At 37.9% G+C, this 21,499-nt stretch overlaps 1 protein-coding gene across 1 annotated transcript in view; it reads left to right on the plus strand.

Annotated features, from left to right (window-relative positions):
* Window positions 1-21,499, plus strand: part of LAMA1 (laminin subunit alpha 1) — a 100,815-nt gene that overhangs the window by 36,153 nt on the left and 43,163 nt on the right. Inside the window, exons 7-23 of the mRNA XM_014266843.3 lie at window positions 403-520; window positions 1,584-1,762; window positions 3,194-3,299; window positions 3,805-3,965; window positions 6,821-6,961; window positions 7,898-8,071; window positions 9,656-9,757; window positions 10,464-10,675; window positions 11,831-11,942; window positions 12,850-12,960; window positions 13,722-13,849; window positions 14,438-14,524; window positions 14,774-14,985; window positions 15,489-15,595; window positions 16,550-16,730; window positions 17,968-18,104; window positions 20,704-20,940. Of these exons, the coding sequence (XP_014122318.2) occupies window positions 403-520; window positions 1,584-1,762; window positions 3,194-3,299; window positions 3,805-3,965; window positions 6,821-6,961; window positions 7,898-8,071; window positions 9,656-9,757; window positions 10,464-10,675; window positions 11,831-11,942; window positions 12,850-12,960; window positions 13,722-13,849; window positions 14,438-14,524; window positions 14,774-14,985; window positions 15,489-15,595; window positions 16,550-16,730; window positions 17,968-18,104; window positions 20,704-20,940 (2,505 nt within the window). The remainder of the gene's footprint in view (window positions 1-402; window positions 521-1,583; window positions 1,763-3,193; window positions 3,300-3,804; window positions 3,966-6,820; window positions 6,962-7,897; window positions 8,072-9,655; window positions 9,758-10,463; window positions 10,676-11,830; window positions 11,943-12,849; window positions 12,961-13,721; window positions 13,850-14,437; window positions 14,525-14,773; window positions 14,986-15,488; window positions 15,596-16,549; window positions 16,731-17,967; window positions 18,105-20,703; window positions 20,941-21,499) is intronic.

Here is a 21,499-nt window from a genome sequence, read left to right on the forward strand (position 1 = left end):
AAAAAAATCCTAAGGAGAAATGAGAAAGTGGAAGCTAAAATAGATCTTATGATGCATATAAATTATTTGCTATAATTTCTCTTTTTTTTTCAGGGCAAGCATATCTGGGTTTTGTAGTGTATCTTTCTTGAAGTTAACTCTTCTTTGGCATTGAAGTAAAATAATTTGAGGGGTACAAGACAGAGTCTGTCTTGCAGCACAGGAGATTTGCCCCTCTTGTTCTGGAAAGGCTATTTCCTAGTAGTTGATGTACCATGGTAGAGCAGTTCAGTGCCACTTGTGGGTATTTGTGGGTCATGCCATTTTTTGGAGTAAGCCTGATACCGAGCAGGCTTTTGGCAAAATTGATTAAATTGTCCATTAAAGAATATTTCAAGAAAGTGGATTTTTTTTTATTCTTAGAAATTGCAGTGCCAGTGTGAACACAACACATGTGGAGAGAGCTGTAACAAGTGCTGTCCAGGCTACCACCAGAAACCATGGAGACCAGGGACCCTTTCTGCTGGGAACAAATGCGAGAGTAAGTAGGCACAGGCATTTAGGTAGCTTCATGAAGCCCTACTGTTCTCTTGTTTTGAGGTTGCTTTCATACAGATCTCTACTAATTCCCCAGAAGAAAACCAGAAACTATTAACTGTCTTCATGGGATTGTTCAGCGGTAGAGAACCAATTTCTAATCATAAATGTTCAGATGGTTTTCAATAATCTGTTCAGTGTAACTCCTTGGCTAGTGGAGTTATCATGTAGTATAGCTCCCAGAATCTCTTTTTCAAAGGGACTTGGGGATTTATTGTACTCCTGTAGAAACTAGCACATTTGCATCAATCATTTTGTTAGCTACTTGAAGTGCAGATTTCATCAATTGATCGTAAATTTTGTCAGATGAAGAACTTTGTTCTTATAGCAGATGTTTTGAAAGAAACTCCTTATTGGCAATTACACTTTGGATTGTCTGATAGATTGACTTAGGCTGTGCCAGTAGGGCTGAATGTGTTCCTAGGGCTAGTTGGTGCATTTTCTCACTTCACATTACTAATGCATAGCACAAACTGCAGACAATTAAGAACCTATTGGATAAAATTTAAAGTTCCAGATGGAAAAGAAATGTTTTTAGTTGAAATCTTTGCACAAATCATAATACCACTCTTTAAACTTAATAAAATTTATACTTAAGTACTTCTTTGACTTCTCAGATTTTGTCTCTAATATGAAGAAGAGAAGAATTAGGCAGCTTTTCATCTGTAATGCAGAGCACAGAAGAAGGAACAGTTATTGCTAATTGCACACATCACTGTTGACAACAGTGCTGACAAGGTTGTCTTAGCAGGATATACAGAATACTACTAAAACCAGTGCTGTTAAAATGATAATAGTGGTTTTGAAATTTGCTTACTTGCTAAGAAATATAGCGTATTATATCTGATGAAGCACATGGCATTTTAAAGGGGGAAGGTATACTTTTGGGGTCAATTCATGGGCCCTTCTACTTACATTTTAAACTTTGAAAAATGTCAGTATTCTAGGAAATGTTACACAGTGTGAATAAGAAAAAAAAAATTGATTTCTTTTCCGTTCCTTCTCAGAATGTAACTGTCATAACAAAGCAGAAGATTGTTATTACAACCAGAGTATTGCAGATCAGAAAAGGAGCATGGATATTCATGGCCAGTTTATAGGAGGTGGTGTGTGTTTAAACTGTACTCAACATACTACTGGGATCAACTGTGAAATGTGTGCTGATGGACATTTTAGACCACAAGAAGTAAGATTTAGAAAATACCATTCTAATGTTTTGGTGAATTATAATATTGTATCATGCCTGTTTCAGCTGATTGTGATTAATATATTGGTATTTTATTAGTTGCAGAATAGCTAAGAACTATAGAGGTTTTGGTTTTTTTTTTGTAAATGACTTAATGCCAAAACTTTCAGAAAAAAACAAAATCCTTGTCCAGAAGAAAATTATAAAGGAAAATTACATTTGATATCCTAGTGTGGAAATGTACATATTCTGATATGTAAATTGATTTCTCCTGTGGGTAAAGCTCTAAAAAGGTCCAAAGTATTAAAGTTTCACTGCCTCCAAAATTGTGTACCATCCTCTATCAGCCCATTTCAACCAGCGTTAAAAAGGACCTGGCTCGAAGATTAAAATCTTTGGCTCATAAGAGGTTGCAACAAATGCTCTTCTTGATATGATTGCTGCAGAACTTGTGCTCTGAGTGTACTTTCCAGTGTCACTCTTTGGAAAAAGGGCATAAACTCTACAAGACATTTGTTAAGATGTGGCTGACAGAGTTAAACATATGAACTTATGTAACTTAGTATTGCATATAACTGCAGTGTTAGAGGTCTCTGTATAATGGGACATTCTGAACTAAGTTTCTATTTCACAAGGTCTTGCTTTGGAAGGTTCATGCATATTTTGAAAAAATACTTTAAAAATCTGGCATAAATTGGTGCAGAGGGCAAGGGTGAGTCCATAGGAGTATGGATGTACAGCAGTTACAGCTCATCCAAAGAAGCAAATTGTGTCTCAGAGCTGCTGTAAAAAGCATTGAAGAAAGGTCTTTGATCAATTCATAGCCATTAAATGTGAGGTCATTACTGGTTTGCTTTAGAGCTGAAGCACCTCAAAGGACAGTTTTCCCTGCAAAAAACCAAAATATTGCCATATGATTTTCACTGCCTTATATTTAAAAGATTTATAGATCATGAAGGCAGAATGAGTCTTTATTAATAGATAAACTGTCCTTCCATTGAACACAGAGCCAAGGATTTCTTTAATTTCCCTCCTCTTTGAACCAGAATGTCTTTGCAAAAAGCATCCACTCTTGTCTTAAACATTTCCATATCTTTTGGCAAACCTTCACAGTGGTTAATTGCTGTTACTTAAAAAAAAAGTCTATTTATGCTGAATGTGTCAGACTTCAGCTTCCAGCCATTAGCAGTTACTATATCTTTGTGCTATTGAAGATCAACTTTTGTTCCCACATTTAAGCTTTTTGTAGACTGCAATCCCCTGATCCTTCTGCTTGCTGAAGTTAGACTAGTCCCTTTATCTATTGCCCCATATTATCTTTTTCCAGTCTTTATTCGTTTTAGCTTTGGTGATTGAAGACAGGAAACAGATGTAACTCTACTGTTCCCAGTTAATAATTTGAGAATTTGGCAGTGAACTTTTATTTTACAGGTTTCTCCCTATGAGGATCACCCCTGCTATCCCTGTGACTGTGACCCCTTTGGCTCTCTGAGTTCTGTCTGTGTTAAAGATGAGCACCATTCTGACTCCCAGCGTGGTAAGGAAACAGCAAGTGCCTTTTCCCTGAACTTCCAGTCTGGCTGGAGGTCATTGAAGTTGAGGGAACACTATCTACCTTTGAGTGGCTGCCTTTTAGATACCACTTCAAAACACTGGTAAATCTTTGCGAAGGTGAGGCTGAGGCCATGAAATAACATAATTTCATGATTTTAAGGTATGTCAGGTCCCTGAACGTGTTCTCCTGTGGGGACTGTGGGCTCCTACTGTGTAAAACAATGTGAGGTGTTGAGATCTAACACTGTTGTTTGTGAATGCTGTTACAGCTGTAACAAAATTCATTTTGCTGCAATTTCTGTGCATTTCATTCTTTAAATGTGAAAAATAGATGGTGAGACTGATCTTGAGCCAAGTATCTGTGGAATATGGCATGGAGTGTAATAAAAAAGGAATGCTAAATTTTTTGTACCCTCTGACACATCTTGAATCCAGCCTATTGCCTGCTCTGATTTTTCTTTTTTTCCCCTCTACTTCTGCCATTCAAGGCACTTGGCCAGGCCAGTGTCAGTGCAGGGAAGGTTATGCAGGAGAGAAGTGTGATCGCTGTGCGTTTGGGTATCGGGGCTACCCGAACTGCCTGCGTTGTAACTGCAGCCTGGCTGGGAGCATCAATGAAGATCCATGCACGGAGCCTTGTCTTTGCAAAGTGAGTACTAAACTTCCACTTTTGTTCAACATGGAATCTCTGGTTTATTAACTCCTTTTTAATAGTGAAATTACTTCAGTTACTGGGGACATCACTTCCTTTATAAGATATAACCTGGTGTACACCTGACAGCCTAGAACTCAAAACTACTAATTATTCTCTGTACTGAAAAATATGGTAATTTATGTTGTGTAGTTCTGTATGTTACTAATACAACATTTGCTATAATAATTGGCCAGACTGATGTTAAAATGAAATAAAACCTGTACATGTGTGAGGCAGTCATAGAGAGTGAGAATGCCTAGCTGGGTTTGGTTTTAGGAATGAGCTGATATTTCTCTTCAAAGCCACTGATTGCTTGTAAACAAATGCTGTGTTTAAAACATCTGCTTTGTGTAAAGAAACAGCAGGCATTTGGAAAGAACTATTGGAACACTTGCACTAGACATATGTATGAAATATGGTTTAATTATTCAATTACAAAATATAAACCATAAAAATGTTTAAAAAGAGAGCAGTTTTGCAGCATTTTATTTTTTGGTAAATATCCAAACCTCTTAAAATTTCTTGCAGCTGTAGATTCCATTGAATTTTATTAAAAAACTGTGTTAATATTTAAAGAAGTTACTCAATTTTCTAAACCAAACATTGGAGCAGTTTATGTATTTGTTGCCAAATATGATAGCAAACAGGAGCCAAAGATAACATAGTATGTTTGACAGTTCTTCTGAAAATTCAGTCCTTCTGCAAAATTTATATGATCCAAAAAAATCAAACCTATATAAATAACAACACTGTGGAAAAACAAAATGGCTCAAATTGCCAATTTAAATATGCAAAAGGAGAGAAGTGCCTGATTTTGAGTCAGGGTAGCACTATATCAGCCAATGCAGCTAACTAGTGAAATTTTTGTTATAAATTGGACTAGAAACTGGCCCTTTTCAGTGCTGCTGTGGGCATGAGCCTGGCGTACAGAATTTTTAGGCCAGATTACAGAGAGCGTCACCAGCCAGCGGACCACCTACAGAGATGAAAGGAGAAAAGTTGTGCGCTCCAAATATCAAATGAAGGAAACAGGATTTCTAAGTCTTTGCAGACTCTATTCTTCTTTTATATAGTGCATTTTGTGATATTTGATCTTTCCTGGAACACAGCTCTTGAGTTCTAGTCATTGGGTAAGATTTTTATTTTTCATTAAGAAATAAATAATTTCTGTCTAATAATGTTAGACAGTGAAATGTTTGATCCAAATCCATTCTGAAGACTGAGAAATAAAAAAGCTGAAAAGAGCATATAAATAGTATTCCTGTAAAAATTCATGATTTTAACTTCTCATTATCTCAGGGGGCACTTTGCCTGAGATTTTTCCCAAGTTTGCATATGATCAAATAGAAGGAGCCATCCTCAACCTTTGTGTCAGAACTGGAGATCATAAGTTTTTAAAACTGGAGAGCATAAGTTTTTGCAAATGCAGGTTGCACTTTGCTTACAAAAAGACATAATCTGGCTGTGTAGAGAGGTTTTATGTAATCTTGACATGCCAAACACTGTTCCAGCAGAAAAGACAGTTGGAAGTCTTAGATTTCTCTCTGGTAAGCCTGAAATATACTCCATAGGACCAGATCTGATATAAGTCTGCAATCTGGGGTGATTCTTGTGACTGAAGTGAAGTTACCCTGGTTACTGCTTCTGGAATCAGATTTTGGTCCGCAGGCTTTGCATTTCACATGGCCATGCAGAGCTTGTATAGGCCTCTTCAAAACAGTAAGGCAGTTGTTCTTCATAGGATGCTTGCAGTCTTAGTGTCCTAACTATATGTATCAGGGAACTTTGTGAGGTGTTCTATAAAGTTCTTTTTGCCTTTGCAGTGGAGTTTTCCCATAATTGAAAGCAAAGGTTGAGATTGGAGAGTGTGTTCAGGTCTTGTCCTATACAAAGCTAGGACATTATAAGAATCTTGTCCCTGGCAGTAGGAAATGTTCTGTATCTTAGTGTGTGAAAATGGCCATGGAGATCCGCTATTTACACAGCTTTGTGGGTATTTATCAAACATGTTCTCTGCAGGTTTGTTTGTCAGCAGCAATTGTCTAAACTTCTTTAAAGAAATAGTCATGTATTTGCTGCACAAATTTTATGAGAACAGAATACTGGGTGCACTGTTTTGGATTTTTTTTTCCCTATAAATTCTGCATTGAAAGATGTTTGTAGCTGTATGCTCTGAACTACCCAATTTGCATGGCAGAATACGAATGAAAGGAGCTAAAGGACTGCAGCATCTCTACTTCTGGAGCAGGAGTTTCTGGAGCTTAGCCAGAGCGTATTGGGTGGAAGAGTTGCCAGCTATCATAGTGTGGTGCAGAAGCAGGTGGCAGCAGTAGTGGGCATCACAGCATCAATACTAGGAGATGGCCGAGAAAGTATTCTGGCTGTGGTGGCTCCTAGAGCCTGGCCTTAAAGGTGAACTTTCTGGATTCTGTCTAGTGAGATATCTGAAAGGTAATCTGCATTTGGAAAAGTGAGATCTTTCTCCAGAGCAATCTACAAAGTCAAACTACAAGAGAAGTAGACTGGCAAGCTGGAAGAAGCTTTTCAAACCCTGCCTGTGTGTTGAAATTTTACTACAATAGAACCCTTGCTGGGGCTTGTTTAGATTTTGATGAACTGGCAGATTCTGATGAATTTTTCCAATCAGTTTGAGTTTTAAAGCTCTGAGTCTTATTCAATAATCCTGCTGTGCTGAAATGTGTTTTCTTTTACAACCTTCTGAATGCTGTTATGCCCAAATCCCACCTAATCCATGGTATTTGTTACCATAATAATGCTGATGTGAACCAAATGTTATATGCCTTTGACAGGAAAATGTAGAAGGTGAAAACTGTGATCTCTGTAAACCAGGATTCTACAATTTGCAAGAAAGAAATCCTCAGGGCTGCACAGAGTGTTTTTGCTTTGGTGTTTCTGATGTCTGTGACAGTCTTACATGGCCCATCAGTCAGGTATGTAAATGTTATGTCCATGACCTAATATTCTTGCTTCAGGTAGCTGCAAAATGTACTATATTTCTCTTTGACGTGTGCCCAAGTTAGCTTCAAATTCTGGAGTGTGTCTCTTTACAGAGGAATGGATTTCCAGTATCATTGGGCAGCTCTGAGGTAGTCAGCAACTCATCCCAGTGCAGTCTTTGGCCCTGCTGGCTTGCAGTCATATCAGAAGCATTGAGTAGTGAAGACTGCCATAATGCATTGGAAAAATGAATTTTTTTCTGACTGTTAAAGTTTTTTTTCATGCTGAAGAGATAAATCCAAACCTGTTTGCTTTGCAATATGGCCAGTATTGTTTCTTAGCAAAGTGTTTATAAAGAGCACTGTTTTCTGATTAGACAGTTCTTGAGTTATGGGGCTTTGGGGCCACTCTTTTCCACCCATAAGGATTTTTCCTTATGCATCTTTGCACAGCTAGCTACACTTTGATCTCCTGTTTTGTGTGCAACAAAAAGGGAGGAAAACATATCAAATTGACTGAAATTCTAAGATGATTGAATAAAACTCTCTCTGTGAGAAGAACAAAGTTCTCTCATCTTGGTCCCTCTTCTGGGGCTGTAGTTTTTGCTTTCCTCCAGCTCAGCCCTATCTATAAATGAGGACAGTTGGCCTTGAAGCCTTTGAAATTCTGTGTTTCTCTCTCAGGGAGCTGCGTAGGTGTAATGTTAATTTTGTTGGAAGGATGAAAATCAAACTCATTATATTTTTGTTCATATCGAATAGAGAGGTGGAGACCATCCTAGACTGAAGTGGCATATTTGCATATGTTGGTGTTAGCTTGGCTAATGGAAGTGCTCTACATCCATCAGTTTGAATGAATATCTAGGAAGAGGTGAATGCTTTCTCAGTGACACAACTGCCTGACATTCATTAATATTACTATTCTTGCAGATTTCAGACATGACTGGATGGCTTGTTACTGATCTGTACAAGGCAAGGAGTGTGCAGCCTCAGCGAAGCCAATTTGATGGACCCCATCAAATAAGCATTAACGACACTGAGGCTGTGAAAGTACTGAAAAGTACTTATTACTGGTCAGCACCTGAGGCATATCTAGGAAATAAAGTAAGTACTCAGCTAAGTGTCAGAACTCTTTCATAGGTTCTATTCATAGGCTCTAAATATAAAGTTTCATAGGCTCTAAATATAAAGTTTCTATAATTAAATCTTCCATATTAAAGCTTGCACTCAGTATTACCGAACTTCTCACTGTATCTTTGCTTTTTAAATCAGAATGTTCCTGTGCAGACATTCCCAGTACTCTCTTTTTGTACTTTGAGTTCATCCATCTCTCCACTTCCTTTCCTTCCTATCCTTGACACAATATAATCTCTCTTGACTGTTACTGACTTACATGCTCAAATTTCCCATGCACTTGATTCCTATCCCAAAACTTACCCCCTAATGTCCAGTCATAGTGGAGCAGATGGATCCATTAAAATCTCTTGCCTGCTTCTTATCCATCTTCTGTTTTCAAATAACTAGTGTTTAATTTTTTCCCTGTTTACTAGCTAAAGCTCTGGGTCTCCTGGTTTTTGCAGCAAAATCATAGAATATTTGAGGTTGGAAGGGACCCCTGGGGGTCATCTTGCTCAAACTCTGTCCTCAAGTAAGAACACCTAGAACAGATTAACCAGTACCATAATCAAAGAGCTGCTTCTGAGTATCTCCAACAATGGAGTCTCCACAACCTCTCTGAGCAACCTGTGCCACTGCTTGGGCACCCTCACAATAAATGGTTCCTGATGTTCAGCAGGAACCTCCTGTATTTCAGGTTGTGGTCATTTCCTCTCTTCCTGGCACTTTGCGCCACTGAAAAGAGCAAAGCTCCATCTTCTTTGCACCCTCTCTTAAGGAGTATAGATAAGATCTCTCTGAGCCTTTTGTAGGTGGGACAGTCCTGCTACTCTTGGTCTTCCTTATATGAAAGATGCTTCAGTCTGTTAATCATTTAGTGGCCCTTTGCTGGACTCTTTCCAGTATATCCACCTCTCTCTAGCACTGGGAGGCTCAGAACTGGAGTCAGAGCTCCAGCTGTGGTGTCACCAGTGGTGAGCAGAGGAGATCCTTGCATCCTTACCTGTAATTATTTTCAGTCCACTCTCTCTGCCCATGCAGCTGTGTTTATTATTAGTATGGGGACACAATAAATGAAAACAAGTGTAAGAAGTGTAACATTAAGGAGCAGATTTTGCACAGGACTACACTCACTCAAATTCTGATTTCGTATTCATTTAATATAGGTCTAACTGTTTGTTAACTTACTTTGTAGTAGTCAGCAGCAGATGTGGGGCTAAGGACCCTGAAAAGTGGTGCATGGAATGTGAAAAACTCCCACATGCTGTGCCCCTTGGCTAGGATGATAGTGTGCACCTCAGCTGTCTGATCAGAGTCCTGTTAGTGTTTCACTGAATGAGGGCACTTATCTGAATCGCCTGTAGAGCCTTGAGCTAGCTCTCACCACCTGCACAGCAACAAGCCATCTCTTGTCCCTGTGCTGACACTCATGGCATGTTAAACTTTTTCTGTAAAGTGGTATTTGTAAGCCTACAACTGTCTAATAATTTGGACATTGTACTGACCCGTGTAATTTCTTTGTGTTGGCTGGAGGTTATTGTGTTGTTAAGAATTTGCTTTTTGTTATTTCAGCTCACAGCTTTTAGTGGAGACTTGAAGTATACAGTATCTTACGACATTCCAATGGAAAGTGTGGACAGTGATATAGTGTCTAGTGTGGATGTCATCATTCAGGTGGATTTTTTTTTCAGCCTGTTACTATTCAGATGTTATTAAGAATCTATGAAGGGGTTAAAAAATAAAATAATATTTCTATACTAGTAGTTTTGTCAGTTTCAAGTCCATAAATGTCACTATCAAAATTTTATTACTACTCATTTCTCTGATTATCGAATCCATGCCATACTAATTTTAAATGCTAAATACCTAGAATTTAATCTGTGTGTATATGGGTGAGTTGCTTATTACCAAATGTACAAAGCTGTGTTTACAAAACAAACTACAGTAAACTGGAAAGACTTATGCCTATGAAAGACATGAGTATGCTTGCTGATTGCTTACTTTTCTAGATTTATGTTGCAGTTAAAAAGTAAGGCTCTATAATGAATCCAGGCATCTCCAAAACCATAATTTTTTATATGTACTTAGCAATAGAACAAAAGAAGAAGGAAATTCTGTTTTATAGAGGTATTAGATTTTTGCAATTTAGTTTATTCTTTTACAAAAGAATTCTGTAGTCTCTGAACCGAGAGAGAATGGGATTGTGGTCTTGAAGCCACAGAAAATGTTGACCTTTTACTTACTTTTTCTTAATGCAAGGAATTTATTTTGATTGCCTCTTCTCTGTGTTACATGGATGTGTATTTGATGCTAAATGCTACTGCTTAATAAAATTTTCATGCAAATATGGAAAATATTTTCTCTTGTCCTTCAATTTCAGGGTAACGGGCATATTCTGAGCACAAGAGCAGCAGGCTTGTCATTACAGCCATATGAGGAGTATTCTAATTCAGTGAGACTTGTAGCAGACAATTTCATAGAGTTTAATACAAAAAAGGCAATAGACCGAGAAATGCTGATGACTGTTCTGGCAAATGTGACCCATCTTCTGATCAGAGCCAATTACAACATTGCCAAAAAAGCTGTGTACAGGTAAGTGAGGTAAAATATTCAAGTTAATGTATATACTTCTGTTATTTTTCTGTATATGAATCATGATTCTTAGTGGCAGTATTCCTGAAGTTTTATATTAATAGTGTTGTTTATTGAATTTTCTTAAGACCAGTTTTTGTCTGCAAGTCATATAGAGTGTGTGGTAAGGGACATGTGATTTTAAAGATATCTGACAGCAATGTTGTCTTCTGCTTTAAAGTAGTAGTGCATAAAAGCCTTATTACAATGGCTCCTTTTTAGGGGGAAATGCCTCCAGAACTCCCTACATTATGCTTATTTGGGTATGTGGCAAGTTAATCCATCACTGACTATTGAAAAACTATCAATAAAGATATTGATTGTAATTTCTTTTGATGCTTGTTTGTGGATATTACTGAGACTCATCTCTAAGGGAGTTCTTAATAGGAAAATTAGGCTGCAATGGATTAGCTGATCATTCTACAGTCTCAAAGCAGTATTGGTACTATCTGTGTGAGACCTTATAGATCTTTGTTTCACCTCTTCTCCAAGATACAGGAATAAAATGGTATTGCTCTCAAGGGAATCAGCTTCATCATTTACTTAATTTCCTTACACTCACTGACAGCCTTTCTTCCTCATTCCCTAATTAGAGGATGGTACTAATAACACTAAAGTTATGGATTCAAATCCCATATGGGCCATTTATTTAAGAGCTGGACTTTGATGATCCCTTTCAACTCAAAATATTCTGTGAATATTCTGTCATTTGGTAGCATTTTGTGTCAATAAAATAGGAACTGATACCAAATTTGCTTTGTGCACCCACACAATGAATAAATTGTGTGAATTCTGGTGAAATTTATGTTCATTTAGGGATAGTGAGTTTGTCTTCATGGGATATTTGTAAAGATTTCTTACAAAAATGTGTAAGACAACCTCCTGTGACTGAGGAGATTGTCTCTTCCAGTAACAATAATGATAACAGGAGACATCTGGAAATGCTGTGGTAAGAATATGATCACAGACTTCTTGGAAAAGAGATCTGTGCCTGTTCCTCGGTTGTCCCTGCCAGGGAGCAGTGCTCAGTAGAGTTACCTCCCCAGAAGGAAACTGTCTTGCTGAAGATCAAGTCTGGGGAAACAAATGTTGTGATGTTTTCCTGCTTAACCCTAGGCTGGACTCTGTGACCCTGGATAGTGCAAGTGCAAATGTTATAGATCTTTCTTCAGCTCCAGATGTGGAATTCTGTGAATGTCCTCAGGGTTACACAGGATTATCCTGCGAGGTAACATCTTACAGTGTTTTGTGAATGCAGAATTATCTCCTGTTGTAAAGGATCTAGGTTTAAAGGCAGGCTGCCTTTAGTTAAACTGCCATTAAAGTGTATGTTCTGTGGTGAATTGCTGCCTACTATACTTTATGCAATCCCGAAGGTATTTTCTTTCAGCTACTCTAAAGAGGATTTTAAACTTATTTCTTGAATTATTTTCATGGCACTAAAATATGATGATGTGCTTCAAAATATCAGTGTTTCAGGGGAAGCAGCTGTTAAAGCTCTGTGAAGCTATTTTGAGCTTACCTTACTCATTAATAGCACTTTTTCTGGAGCTGGATCATGTTCAGTTTATTCCTATAATGTGCCATTAAGTTTATGGAGGCAATGAGGAGCCTTAGCAGGGAGGAATGCTGGATTTTGGAAGAGCCCACAAGGGTGAAATGCGTTGTGCAAGGTGGTGTCTTGTGTATCTGTAAATAGAAGATTTAGAGAGGCACAGTCCTACTGCAGAATAGCAGGAATTATTTTGACAAATAATTTCAGTATGAAAATACTGAAATTGTACTGTAGCATTGTTAATGATTCTGCAGAGGTGGTAGAATATCTTTTCTATTGTCCCATAATAAGGAATTTCACATATTAAACCACACAAAAGTTAACTTTCATGCCTCCAGGGAACAAAGGGATGAATCAAAGTTTTATGGAGCTAATTCTTATCCCCTTTATCCAGTGCAAGTAAAAAACAACCACTTGAAAAGAGCTACAGTGACATCAATAGGGTTAAAAGAGCATTCAGTTACCACAGTGTGAAAGGGTTGCATGGTAGGTGGTCGGAAGTGCACTCTCTGAAAAAGTTTTGATGTTTATTTTCAGCACACATAATGCTACTGCTTTTTCTCCCTTCATTCCTTTTCAGTCATGTCTGCCTGGGTACTACCGTGTGGATGGAATACTCTTTGGGGGCATTTGTCAGCCCTGCAAGTGCAGTGGGCATGCAACTGAGTGTGACATTCACGGTGTTTGCTTTGTAAGTCATCCTGCAAAATTCTGTGTTTTAAGCATCTATTTGGGAGTTAAGAGAGCATTTTGACTGTGGGAGACAAGTTTACAGTGAGCATAATTTCAAGCTGTGGGTACCAAGTGTTTATTTTTGTTGGTTTTCATTGTTTAGTTCAGAGTATGTTTCAAGACTCCATTATTGTCTTTTCCAATAAACAATTTGTTTCAGTTTATCATTTCAAGTGGGGCATAGTCAGAACTAATACAAAAATGTCATCATGTACTGGCTGATAAAAATCTTGATATTGCTTGCTGCAGGCTCCTGAAAAGAATCAATTTAAGCGCTGAATATCTGTTTTCAGATATATGTGCATCTTCCGTGACTAACACCAGTGGAAATTGCACATTACTTTGTGAAGAGAAAATTTAGCTCTCAGATCTCTTCTGAAAATTAAAGGTTACTGGAGTAAAATGGCTAAACACCAGTAAAAACTATATAAGTTTTTTTACTGCAAATGTGTGCAATATGTGAAATACATTTAAGTATGTGTATAAGTAATGTGGCTGGTTTCATAAAATATATTCTAAAATGTAGGAAAAACCAATCAGGATTGTCATAACTCAGAAAAAAAAAATCAAACACTTATTTTCAGAGTTCCAGGCAGTTCTTCATGTCTTGAAGAATGGCTTCCTTGGATGTCATGCTGCATGCAGACTGGTGTAGAAGTCCCTCAGGGGCCGAAAAACCATCAAGAGAAAATACAAAAAGATTTTTTCCATGTCTCACAGGCTTGTCAACACAACACAACAGGACCTTTCTGTGATCAGTGCTTGCCTGGCTTCTATGGAAATCCATCCCAAGGAACATCTGAGGACTGCCAGCCCTGTGCATGTCCTCTGAGTTCTGCTGCAAACAAGTAAGCTCCTTATGCAAGACTGTCTTTTGGATCTTCAGCAAAAACCGAAAGTGAGAAAAAGAAAAATATCATGACATCTGAAGGAGAAAGAAAAGGAATTTTTTTTCTTCATCTTTGTTTGTGTATATCTCATAGAAGCATTATTTTTCAAGGCAGTCTAAATATATAGACTAGGCTAAGACAGGCTGAGTGAACTGTTACGATTTTGCATGGTGGATGAAAGTAATAATTCAACCTATCCTTGAACTTTGCACAAAAACCATGTTAACTTCCTTGTTTTTTCAGAAAACAGTAAAAGGACAGAAGTGTTGTATATGACAAAAAGTAACTCAGTACAGCAATTGTACTGCTGTGCTAGAATGAAAGCCAAGTTTTAAAATCTTGTTTTTAAAAGAAAAAAACTCAAGAATTTTTTAAAATTATATATGTTTATTTTGACACATTATAATGTTAAAAGTATTGATAAATTAGGACAAGTTGCAATTGTGTGTTTATATAGCTAGGTGCAAGGAAGGGTGGATATTGAATGTTTGCAGAAGTCTTGTTATTCTGTGCATTGATACCAGCTTCCATAAATTTTGTTAATAGTTTCAGTCCCACTTGCCAGCTGAGTGAAGAAGGTGGAATTGTCTGTGACAAATGTCTTCCAGGCTATACTGGTTCTCAGTGTGAAAGGTATGTACACTAATTTTGGCTGAAACATCTGTGTCATTGCCATCTCTAGGTGTTCATAATCCTATCTTCCTTCTATTGTTCATACCACATGTACAGAACATTCCTAATAACATTTTCCTTCTTATTTAGTCTTTCATTGTAATACAGAGACACTTTAGATTAGAATTTAACAGGAAAAACTCCCTTCAGTGAGGAGAGTGTATGATGTGACCACACTCCAGCTGACAAAATTTTTAAACTCTGATGCAGGTGTGCTAATGGTTACTATGGGAATCCTCTTATGGCTGGACAGTTGTGTGCTCCTTGTGAGTGCAATGGCAATGTAGACCCTCAAGAAGAGGGCCACTGTGATCCCTTCACAGGACAGTGCCTGAAATGTCTGGGGAACACAGCAGGTCACCACTGTGAAAAGTGTGCTGATGGCTATTATGGGGATGCGGTGATTGACAAAAACTGTCGTGGTAAGTTGTTATTTTTATTACTCTCAACATTTAACGAAAAAAAAAATGTAGTGCTTATGTGCAAAATGGATGGGAACATGTGCACCTTTGCTGAAAGAGTTAATCTTCAAGTTGTGAATTGGCAAGTGCAGGTTGAAAACTGTGGGGTTGGGTTAGGCTGAGGGAGGGAAATGTGTTATGTTAGGGTTTTATACTTGGTATCTCTGGAACTTATTGGTTTGCTTAACACTGTCCCTCCAGTGACATGCTGGATACATTTCGTATTTCTGAATGTCACATATAGGGCTGGAAGAAAAAACCTTCTCAAATACAGATATTCAGAGATGTTTTGTTTTTTAAATTTTAGTCCAAATGCACAGGCATTTCTGTGGTATATTAGCATCTATGGGACATAAACAGATGAAACACATCATATACCAGATTTTGAATTCTGTATAATAACAAATGCCTACAGGTACACCTGATTAATTTTTTAATTTGGCTTCTTTTTGTCTGAACACAAGCCTGTGCCTGCCACGTGAATGGCTCCCTTTCAAGTACTTGTCACCATGAGACAGGTGTCTGCTCCTGCAAATCAAATGTAATTGGAGAAAGATGTGATAAATGCTTGGTAAGCAGATATATTGCCTGTTGCTAATGTATAGATTTTCTTGTCTTCCTCTTTATCTGTAGATTGTGATTTGAGCAGATATAGAGAATAGTAGCAGATAGGTTTGAGGGAGAGGGGCCTATGGAGTGGAGACCAAAGTTTTTGTGGCTGGAAATTGTTCTGCATGTGCTCCATGCAGATGTGAAGCTGTGTAATTGACTCAGCACCCTCCTGCATAGGGCTGTTTAGGCTGGTGCTGACAGTGTGCAGTCAGAAACCAAACCAAACTATTAACAAACCTGAAGGGATCTTAGAGCTGTGCTTCTGTGAAATGAAGTCTGAGTGGGGAATACCTGAAGAAATGTGGTTGGTGATAATACATACATCATGGCTGAATGCCAGCAAGGGATTCAGCTGAAAGGCAGGCCTATTATAGCAACATGCAGATATTCACTGTTGATACAAACCAGTAGTTTCCAGTCTATGCTAAGTGTAGAACTACATCAGAGACCAGAGCAGGAAATCTATGCCCAGTTACTGCCTTTTGTGCCAGCCCAGCTGAATGACTTTGAGCACACGTGTACCCTGGGTCAGTGACCTGCCCTGTTCTAGGCTTTCATTCATAGTCACAGGTATCTGTGCTTGATCAGCACAGCCCACCCTCACCTCCTCACCTCATGCAAGTCTTTAAATTAAAATAACATCAGGCTCCAAAACATAGTGTTTTCCTTGTGAGATTAAAGACCATGAGAGCATTTCAGGGTTGAGTTTTTCATCTGAGGGCATGTTGCTTTATAGCTGGCAACAGTGAAGACATAATGCCAGGGAGTCTTTCCACAGCAGTCACACAGTGCTGGCCAAGATTCATGCAGGTCAGATATCATGGGGAGTAAACAAGAGAAAACAAGAGTGTATATTGTAGCATTTTCAAAAATTTATGAAACAGTACAGATCTATTTATTTCTTCTCCAACAGAATGGGTATTATGGGCTGCTTACTGGGCTTGGCTGTGTTCCCTGCAACTGCAGTCAGTTTGGCTCGGTGTCTGAGGACTGCAGTGATCAGGGGCAGTGTCACTGTGTGCCAGGAGTGGCTGGAGAGAAGTGTGACCGCTGTGCTCATGGCTTTTACGCATTCCAGGATGGTGGCTGCACACGTAAGCTCTAATCCACGATTCTCCCAGAGTTTGTCTGGAATTTCTTTCAGCAATATATTGTATGTTGAACTCTGGCAAAGGTCGCTTGTTGTGATGATGATACAGAAGAATCTGTAGGAAGGTCTACTAATACTTTGATTAAGCTAGGGAACAAAACGTTTCTTTGCTTACTCTGTGGCTCCTTGTAAAAGGTAGTGACTATGAAATAACTCATAAAGGGTACATCAGAGAAATATTACATCCTCAATGGCTCCTTTGTCTCTCTATTACAAAACCCTTCAGTCCTTCAAAGAGAATGAAACCTTTTATTTCTGCAGTTGGGAAAATGAAGATCTACGCCTAAAGATTTTTACTTTATTTTTTTTTCATTTAAATCTTAAATATGTGATTCATACTTTGATATTAAGTCATTGGCTCTGTTTTCCCATCATCACCTGGACATATGCAATTTTTAGTCATGATAAGGAAGAAATTGTTCATATAAAAGGAGAACATGCCATCAAAACCTAATTTTTCATGTTAGTAAGATGCCCTTTTCAATACTGTATAGCTAAAGGAATGCCTGCCCTTTCTCCAGCCAGACAAAACCACTTTTTTCATGTCTCAAACAGTACATTAAAATTAAATATGCAGTGAGATTGTGATAAGATTTTTTTGAAATGAATATACTTTTTCTATACTAAGAATCAAAGATTCCTTGGGTACCTTTAATAATTTCATTATTGGAAAATACTTAGATGTTAACAAAAAGATGAATAAAATCACTTAACTGAAATTCTGCTTTTTAACTGGAATAGTGTTTTGTTTCTTAAATAGCCAAGTAGTTAGTTATTATAAAAATAGTTATCCATCCCTATTATTCAATTCTTGAGCATTAATCCTTTCACCTGCTTGAGAACATTAGCTTATCTCCTGATGAGTTTTGTCTGTCGTAGAAAAATTTTCCTACAAATGTACTCTACTCCAAAAGTAACTTTATTTGGTCTTTTGATCCCCCTGTGAAAGTGCTGCACTGCTTTTTGAGACACCAAATAAGCTAAAATAATAGGCTTCCAGTAAAAAGATGAAATGTCGCTGTGGTCATGATTTGTTTCTCAGTGATTAGGGATGGCAAGAAGTTCCTCGTGGAACAGACAAATGTACTGCATAAGAAAAGTATGACTATTGGCGGTCTTGGAATTTCTTCTCTGTAGTAAAATGTGGATAAAGTTACCATTTGGTCCTGTTTTTCTTGCAGCCTGTGACTGTGCCCATACTCAGAACAACTGTAATGCTGATTCTGGCCAATGCATTTGTCCTCCTCACACTCAGGGACAGAAGTGTGAACTCTGTGAAGAAAATTACTGGGGACTCTCTCCTAAACTTGGTTGCAAGGTATGGTAGGCTGGGTGAAAAGCCATGGCTGTTAAAAACAATTTGCTGTATAAAAATGTCAGAAATTGACTTTTTTTGAGAAACATGGTCTTTATTCTGTCTCAATGTTAATGCAACATGCTCACATTAAAACAAAAACCAGCAAAACAACAGGTGGCACAATTGTTTATTGAGGAACCTTCTAAGAGGGCTGCCTTTGAAAATACTATCAGAGTGCTTATTCTGGATAGGTGCATAGTTCACACTGAGATTGTGAGGTGTGTATTCTAACATTTAGGTGTTGAAATGGTGATACTAAACCAGATTTATAGCAGCACAGCAAGGGGTAACTGGGAACGTAGTTTCTGTGCAAATCAGGAAGTGATAATATTACAGATTTAAGAGTATTGGAAGTGTCTTGAAAGTTACTGCAGGCATTTTTTCTGAAAATTTATAATTTAAGTGGTATAATGTAGTTAATGTTTCATGGATGGAACATTGGTATCTCCCATTATCTCACCTTAATGCTTATGATTAAGCAATAAAATGCCAAGTCAGTGAAGATCCAAGGAACAGCATTCATTTATGCCTTTAGGTTTATGCAGTAGATTCCTGTCAGGTATGGCATTGGTCCAAACATTTTATCAATGTTGAGATTTTAAGAAGCCTCAATTACATGAATGTAATTGGGTAACTTCAGTGGAGAAACCACAAATACAATCAACTTGACAAAGTCTGTCATTACATGCAGTAAGTATTTAAGTGTCAGCCAAATTGGTATCCTTTTTCTCTCTTTAATTTTTTAGAGTAAGGATGATAAAGTAGTCCTAATAAGTCTTCAGAGTTAACCATCTTAGTGATTTATAGTTGGCAACCAGTCTTTAAACAATGGCTTTGTTAGCTGTCAGCTTACTGTCATTCTTACCTAAGGTACTGCAAGTACAATGTGCTGGTCCTTCTGCATTTCCTTTGATGTGTTCATTTCATAGGGTGATTCCACAGCACTTGCCAATCATCAGGGGCAATTAAATATGCAGTTACTCAGTTTTTCTAGGTTATTTATCATTCCTTTTTGTTGCAATATCACAGTAATGAATGTGAAATATTATAAAGTATTTTAGATTCCTTCTTGATGCAACAAACAGTAACATGATCTCCAGATAATAGTCCCAACAGAGGGATATACCCTATGCTGAATAGTCAGATGTGGTAGTTTAAGATCAGGAGCAATGTCTTCTGGCAAATGCAGGAGAGACTCTGTGTGTGCTCTCTACATGGATGAAAATGGGGGAGATGCTGAGAAGCCCAGACTGTCTGGTTTTGCAACACAGGATTAAGAAGTGGTTACTTTATCTGGCTCTGTTTCTAGAGGTTTTCTTGATATTTAGTATCCATTTCTGGGCGCAGTAGTGTAGCAGAGCTGTAGTCTTGTTTAGATTGCAATCCTTTTCATGTGTCCTGGCAGCACAGTGCATTGTACCTTAGAGTCTTATCTTTACCACAAGTAGCCAGAGATTGAATACATGTGAATCTATCCTAGAATTTGATGTTCAGAGCTGTGGACCTTTACTGATACCTGAGAGTTGAAGTTGTCAACCCGTGTGACCATAAAGTGTCATTAAAGTAGGCATTATAGTACCCGGTGCTAGAGTAAAAACTGCTTAATACAAGGAGTGCCATGGGTAACCAGCAAAATTGTGAGGAATGCAAAAGGATAGACAGTAATTCTTCTGGAACTTGTGGGTCTTGGCATGCAGGACTTGGCAAGGTAAAGGTTTTTCATCTCAAAGAGAGCTGATGAGCAAAATAACTCAGGAAAAATGCTCACAGTAGATGGTGATAGATTGAATGTACTTTTTGCCTGTTCAGTTAAAAATAACCACAGACCAAAACTGTGTTTGTCAAGTAACCACAGATAAAAAATTAAGAGTGAAGGCTAATCCAGACTGCTTCAAAAAAGAATGACAAATAAAGTACACCCACTTTGCATGTTTGTAATACCGGGTTCATATTACTGATTGCATAATGAAGGATGCACTCTGTCAGGAAACAGTTTTCCTTTGGTACTGAGATGCACTGCATGTTGAGCTTCCCACCTTTGGGATGCAATGAGATTCTTGGTTCTTCATCAAATAGTACAAGTAGCTTGAGCATGGTGCAGAAGCTATTAATGCTTCTTGAAATCTTAACAGAATGTTAGTTTTAAGAGTTTCCTTTCTGTCGTATTTATAAAATGATGATACAGATTTCTTTCATTCAGCATTTATACAAGATTATTTTATTTACTTGCTGTACTCAATTACTAGTACTGTAAATTAAGTATTTTGGATATACTTTTGTTTTCTGGAACAGATTCCTTCAACTCCTTTGGTTCCCAACCCATATTTGGGAACCAACAAAGCTTCTAACTTTTTGCCATCCATTGTTTACTGGAAATGCAGTTCTTTGCTAAAAAAACAAACCAGACAACCACATTTCTGTGTGGAATTTCTTCCCTTTTATTATTGTACAGTATTTGTTGACAAACAATGAGTTTTAAAATTTATTGTGCTGTTTCACTTGTAAAAAAAAATTTTTTTAAAGATCTGCTATTTATGAACCTTTCTTCTCTTCTGCTAAGGCTTGCAACTGTAGCAGCGCTGGTTCAGCCAGTCCCCAGTGCGATGTGTTGACAGGCCAATGCCAGTGCAAAACTGAATTTGGAGGGCGAGACTGTTCCAGGTGTGCCTTGGGCTACAGGGACTACCCAGACTGTGTTGCCTGTGACTGTGATTTGAGTGGAACCAAAGCAGAGACGTGTAATGGCACCAAAGGAGTTTGTGGTTGTGAAGAAGAAACTGGTGTCTGCACCTGCAAGGTACCGAGTCATTCAGCCCCTTCTGGGAAAGCATTAGTGCTTCCTAGACATTGAGTCAAGGAAGATACCAGCCTGAAAGAACTTCAGAAGGCAATCTCCATCATTTATGAGTACAACTAGATCATTGCTAAAGAATTTCCTGTGACAAATCTTACTATTAGGAAAAACTCAAAACCATTGAAGATTTTCAGTTTGTACACATTTCGTTTTATTAGGTATGGGAGCAACACATTAGTTCAGATGATGCAGCCTGCTTTTTTGAATATTCAAATTATAATCTCAGTGTTTTTTAAAATACATTTATATGGTGAGTTTGAATTAATTTCCTTTGCTGGAACCAAAGACAATGCTTAAGAATAACTCAGATATATTGCTAACAATGAATTCCAATATTCTTGTATATAGGGAAGGAAACATTAAAAACACAGATAGTATGGCTATTTCTGAAAAGACGGGAATCATTTCTTGAAAAACTGAGTGATAGAAAACTTACTTCAAGACAACAAATTTATTCCTTCATAGGTGTCTGTCCAATCTCTGGTTAAAGGTACCATTGGGC

This window comes from Zonotrichia albicollis, chromosome 1 (assembly GCF_047830755.1).
Source record: "Zonotrichia albicollis isolate bZonAlb1 chromosome 1, bZonAlb1.hap1, whole genome shotgun sequence".
Taxonomy (NCBI): domain Eukaryota; kingdom Metazoa; phylum Chordata; class Aves; order Passeriformes; family Passerellidae; genus Zonotrichia; species Zonotrichia albicollis.